The 6,003-nt window shown below is 42.5% G+C and overlaps 1 protein-coding gene across 4 annotated transcripts in view; it reads right to left on the reverse strand.

Moving 5' to 3' along the window:
• capn8 (calpain 8) overlaps positions 1–5,923 on the reverse strand; it is a 21,724-nt gene extending 15,801 nt beyond the window's left edge. For 2 of the 4 annotated variants that reach the window (XM_040146573.1, XM_040146570.1), the window contains exons 1-3: positions 3,464–5,531; positions 583–652; positions 379–497 (exon numbers count right to left, since the gene is read on the reverse strand). In XM_040146573.1, coding sequence (XP_040002507.1) covers positions 379–497; positions 583–652; positions 3,464–3,703 — 429 coding nt within the window. In that variant the 5' untranslated portion in view covers positions 3,704–5,531. Of the gene's footprint in view, positions 1–378; positions 498–582; positions 653–3,463; positions 5,532–5,558 lie in introns of those variants that run through there. The other 2 variants (XM_040146572.1, XM_040146574.1) reach the window with 2 other exon arrangements.
• Positions 5,924–6,003: the final 80 nt, after the last annotated feature.

Raw genomic sequence — 6,003 nt, forward strand, 5'->3', positions numbered from 1 at the left:
TACCGTTTATCGCTCAGTGCTGCTGTTTGCTCAACACATTCCCTGATTCTCAGACACTATTTTTTTTATGACGGCAGTAAGGGGGTTAACAGGATCAGGTATTGATCATTTAACTTCAACAATCAAGACATTTCAGAATAATGATTGTTTATCATTTTTGTTTTAATGTGAAAAGTTCTTTTCATTGATTTGTTGTGGGGCTTTCATACATCTCATGGCCTTCATCAGTGGATGGAGTTTGCTCAGTTGCCATTGAGGGAAACATCATCCGCTGATGTAGGCCACAACATGTAGCTGAAAGCCTGGAAGAAATCTAGTAAGTGGACCTTGAGTTAAGAATTGGACTCTGATGTTTTTCAGTTATTTTGTGGAAGTGACCTGGAAGTGGAAGATGCCGGCGTACTGAGAGGTGAAGCTCTGACCAGGAGGAACCACTCTGCTCAGAATCTGAGGGTCCAGAGTCAGAGAGGCCACGGCAGCCAGCAGCCAGCAGTCACCTGACAGACAGAAAGCAGGTCACATGATCACATCTGTACTGACACGTGTGTGTGTGTGTGTGTGTGTGTGTGTGTGTGTTCTCACCCAGAACTCCCTGACAGATGTCTGTTCTTTTTGCTCCGTCAACAATGAACTGAGGATCAGACCACAGCTCCTGATTGGACGAGACAGCAGGTGATTAACGACTGTCATCACCATCATCATCATCATCATCAATATAAAACAATGACTGGTAGGAACAACTTCCGTTTATTCAAGTTTCATCATCTGCGTTTACATTTTATACAGTTTTCATTACAAACTACCGGGAAGGTGTCGTGAACGACATATCCAACACCTGTCACCTGTCCAGGTGTAACAGCAGCACTGATGTGTGTCCATAGTCGTCTGGTTAACGTTTAACTCAAACTGAGTCAGACTCTTATTTTATTAACAGGAAGTGTTTTGATTGTACCATTGATATCTTTAAACTGGTAAGAGGCAGGTATAGCCAGCGTCACTGCACAGGGGAACTGGGCGGATGGATACACTGTTGTTTGTCAAGAAATAGTTCTAAAAAGTAACACCTCCTAAAACCATAAAGTAAAGATTAAACAAATAAGATCTAACGTGTTAATCTGTGAGCTTCAGAGGAGCTGGTAGGGGGTTTGTTACCTTTAGACAGAGCCACACTAGTTGTTTCCAGAGTTTATGCTAAGCTAAACAGCCACATCCTGACTGCTGCTCTGTACTGAACTTACTGATATGAGATTAATATCCATCTAAACATCTGAATGTCATAAAGAAAGAAAATAAGAGAAATTCCCAAAGTGCCGAACTGTTCCTTTAAGTACTAAATGAACATGTTTGCAGATGATGCAATTTTGTCTGTAGACGAAGGAAACATAATTGTTTAACAAATTAACATGAACTGTGTCAGATATTTCTCTTTTCACTCAGGAAACATTAAACATACCAAGACTACCAAGACTTTTCAGACCCCTGAGGAGAGTTTTTTAACCAGCGACAAATCTAGAGACTTGTTGGGCAGAAAAGTGTCGAGCGTGTTTTTCGGTGAACGCTGTCTCGTGTTTAACAGAGTGAGTTTGTTACAGCGTCTGGATCGTCTCCATTAATGACAGTCTGTACAAAACGCAGCTTAAAAAGATTTACATACACACTGATATTGTGATAGCAGCTTGAAACATAATAACAGTTAATGATAAAGACAGAATCAGTTAAGTTTAGCTTGACTTCAGTTTTCTTTTTACTTTCATCGTTATAAATCACGTATATATATATATATATATAATACATTACATTATGAAGTCACAAACATGCAGCTGAACGACTTTTGGAGTAGGTTTTGCTGACAACACTGTCCGAAACAGGTGTTACTCTGAAGTGAAACGTAGAATCCAAGGTTCATCTTTGACCTCTGTAAGAGCAGTTGACTAAATTATGTTAGCACAAGGTCCATTTAATAGCTGTTCTGGACTTTTCGAGCATATCACACCATCTTCCTCAGCTGATGGGTCCTGGATTGTAGGCATTTAAATTTCCATTGCTCTGAGCACTTTTAGGATTTAAAGATTTAATTCAAATGATTACTAAGCAAAATGTAGCTGCTGAGGAAGATCATGTGATACAGTTGAAATCTCCAGAACAGCTACTAAATGGACCTTGTGATTAAATCATTTTGTCATCATCAGGATGTTGCTTGTTCAGATTGTGGCTGTAATGAAAACAAACAGGATCGATCTCTGATCTGAGTCCGACCGCAGAGACCTGAACCAGGTTACCATGGAGACCACACACACACACACACACACACACACACACACACACACACACACACACACACACACACACACACACACACACACACACACACACACACACACTCTGTTAGCCACCTCTCTGTTGTGAACTCTGGTTTCAATGTAAATCTGAAGAAACAAACTGTTTGTAGCTTTAAACCAAAGAATTTTGATTTTTTTTCAGTGTGAAATGCTCCTTTATTATATCCCTTTATTTTACCCCTGAGTCAGTTTTCTCTGTGTAATGTTACAGAGTCTCTGGTGGTTATTATCCCACAGTTGATTCTCACCGTCTTTTCAGCTCTATGGCATTTTAGTCTCTTTTAGCTTCTAGTTTTGGTTTCGAACAGGTCTTGTTCAGAGGCTGTTTTCATCAAACATCTCCGATAAACCCAAAAACCTAAACTGGCCTTCACAAAAACACAATGAAAAGGCTAACGATGAATGTTTTGACGACAAAACTCTGTGAAGAAAAGATGGGGAACAGTTTGGTTCCTGTTTGTACAGTTTGTAATTGATGCTGGTTCTTTGCTTTGTTGGTGCTTTTCCCATCAGCTCCGACACTGACGACGTTCCTGTTTAATGCATCTGTATTTTTATGTTGATTTTTCATGTTTTGTGTTGCAGCATTTTGTATGAAATGTGCTACTTAAATTATATGATAAACTATCATCATGATAAAGTACAAAGTATTACTGCTATGGCTGCTGAGATGAAAGCAAGAAGAGCAGCGTCACTGTTCAAAAAACAAACAAATCAAAACTAAAAATCACTGCTGCTGTTTTTTTTTTTGACTTGATTCAAACACACTTCGCCAGAGACTAAGGGCACTCGACTGGTGCTCAACTGATTCATCTATTGACTGAGAAACCAACTGACAACACTCATCAATTCTTTCTCTGACTTGTTAGAAACAAGATAGTCTCTCATTCTCTCTTGTTTCTCTAGTGTGTCAGATTTTTTGCTTTTCTCTGTTTTATGTCACAGTCAACTGAAGGTCAGAATGTTGGTTGTACAAAACCAGACATCTGAAGACGGCTCCTTGGACTCTGAGAAACTGGTATGAACGTTTTCACTCTGACATTTTACAGGATGAACTATCAGAAAACGATAGACATATTAATCAATAATGGAAATAATCACACACAGTCGGTGTCTCAGCTCACCGTGGGTCGTTTCCACTCCACTCCAATGGTTTTGGATGAGTAGCGTCCCAGCTGGTTGTATCCCAGAGAGTCCCAGTTTGCAGGGAAGGTTGGGTCGCAGAACAGTGAGCCAGTCTGCAGACACTCCCTCCGCAGCTGCTCAAAGTTCTGCTGGTTGAAGGGGACGGCGTTGGCCTGGCTGCCGGCACCGTCCACTTCCCGGGCCTTCTTCCTGGCCAGCTCAGCTGCTGTGCTCGCCATCCAGAGTCTGCGGAGAGTCTACCTAAGTCTTCAGATGGTCTGCTGAAAGTCTTCAGAGGGTCTCCTGAAAGTCTTCAGAGGGTCCATCGAAAGTCTTCAGAGGGTCTACTGAAAGTCTGCCGAGAGTGTGTCAGTCAATATTCAGGCCAGAGTCTGCAAACGTCTGGTGTAGTTTCAGAAATGTTGATGATGGTCTGTTCAGGGTCTGGCTGAGGTGTAAAGTGTGATATGTAAGTGAAGTGTGTGTGCTGTGGGTGTTTGTGAATGTGTGAGTGTGGAAAGGTGTGAGGGGGTGGAGCCTTGGTCCAGGTGAGGGAGCAGTGTGATATCAGCTGACTCTGAATTATTCAGGGAGCAAACCGTCTGATGTTTGCACAAACAACCAACGCCTGAAACACACCTGGGTCTGAACTCAAACCCTCTCTGCTGCCCCAAAACGTCCAAAGAAAAGGGACAGATGACCAGCAGTTCAGACTCTGCCTACATATCCAGACCACCAGCAGCTCAGAAAGGTCTGGATTGGAAACTTGAGTTTCTCGACTCTTACATCACTGAAACTGGACCAACTGTGGAGCTGCAGAAGAACTCCAACCTCCTCATGGTTAAAAAAGGAAAACAGACGTCCGTCACCCCTCTGTCTCCCCCTGCTGTCCTTATGAGGCTCAAACCCTCCAGACTTTCCCGCACCCTACTGAGCCTTCATACACTTCTCAGGGCCCCTACAACCCACGACCTACAGGTGGCTAATTCAGACCAGGTGCAGCGGCAGGATCCAGGTAAGGAGGATACCAGTTGAGATCTGACTCCTCCAGACTCAGCAGGATCTGCTGTGTCCTGTAGACCACCAGAGAAACTAGACTTTGAATTTTAGAAACTTCCTTTAGTTTTCAGAGAGAGACTCTTTTTTTTCAGACTAAAGAAGCTTGAAATGACTTTTTTTTTTTAAACTTTTTACAATATTTAACTTTTTTTTAACCTTATTTCATTATTTTACGTCGATAAAGTTACGATGTGCAAATCATTCGTTGCCATTTTTTACTGCTCTTCCCTTGTAAACCCTGTAAAACATGTTGTGGTGATATTGTATTTAATCATGGTCAAGTCAATAAAGCCAATATGAATTTGAAAGAGACTCAGACTGGAGTGTGTTTTAAATCAATTACCTTTATGGATCAGTGATTGATCATCACGTAAGAAAGAGGAAAGCTCTGGGTTCATCCTCTCACATCCCTCCGCACACTGACTCTTCATCATCCTGACTGTTACTGATGATTTTTATATTTTTCATCCTGTAAAACCTGTTCAGGACCGGATGAAGACTGATGCGGATTCACATCAGAGAGATTCACCAAGGCTGTTTATGTGAACACGTTTTACGCTTTATTATCATGGAGACTTTTTCAAACTTTGTAAAGAACTTTCTTTGACCTTTTTGAGACTTTGACCATTTTTGAACTTTGGCTCAACAACATCTCATTTTTCCACCAGAGAAAGGTTTTAAAAGGTTTCCGTTACCGAGATGTTTTTAACGACACTTTCTATCCTCACGGTCGCAGGAGTAAAATGTTTTGCTGTTGTCCAGTAACTCTGCTAAACTTAACGTGTCTGATGCACATTGGATTTTTTTTAAAGACTTTTTACCCATTTTCATGAATTTTGTAGACATTTTTCAGACTAAAGTGACTTTTTAAAAACTTTTTACTTGTTAAGACGCTGAAAGACATTCTAGACTCAACTTTGTACTTTAGACTGTGATGAGCCTCGTTGGCCTAGAAAAACACCCCGACTACTTTGGAGAGACTGTTGTGAGACTTCTGTTGGCTGGATGCTCGTGTACACGTGTAGGAAGACCTACCTGGACGACTTTGAGGCCTAGCTTTAAGGGGTCAGAGCTCAATCCTGCTGGCGCCTCAGTGATGTGACTATGTGAGTCGTTATGGGACCTTCCCTCCTCTTGTCCTGTGTGTGGTCCCGTGCCGGACACGTCTCTGTAGTAGTTGTGGGACATCAGAGAATCAAGGTGGACACGGAGCTGGCCGGTTTGCATTTTCTGCCTGATGCTGCTGTAACAGTCCCATGGGAACCTGCCCTGAGGCTTTTGGCGGGGGCTGGGCTGTCCACATGCTTTGGGCCCTACCGGCTGTGGGACACGTTATTTCCAGGAGACTTTCTCGAAGTGACTGACTCGGTCACCTGCTCTTGTCGGTCGGTCTGGGGACTACACGCAGATCCAGAGCTGCAGCTGGTTTTAAACAGAGAGAGAGGTGGAGAGACACTGTGAGACGGCGGGGAGAGGGAGC

This window comes from Xiphias gladius, chromosome 15 (genome assembly GCF_016859285.1).
Source record: "Xiphias gladius isolate SHS-SW01 ecotype Sanya breed wild chromosome 15, ASM1685928v1, whole genome shotgun sequence".
NCBI lineage: Eukaryota > Metazoa > Chordata > Actinopteri > Istiophoriformes > Xiphiidae > Xiphias > Xiphias gladius.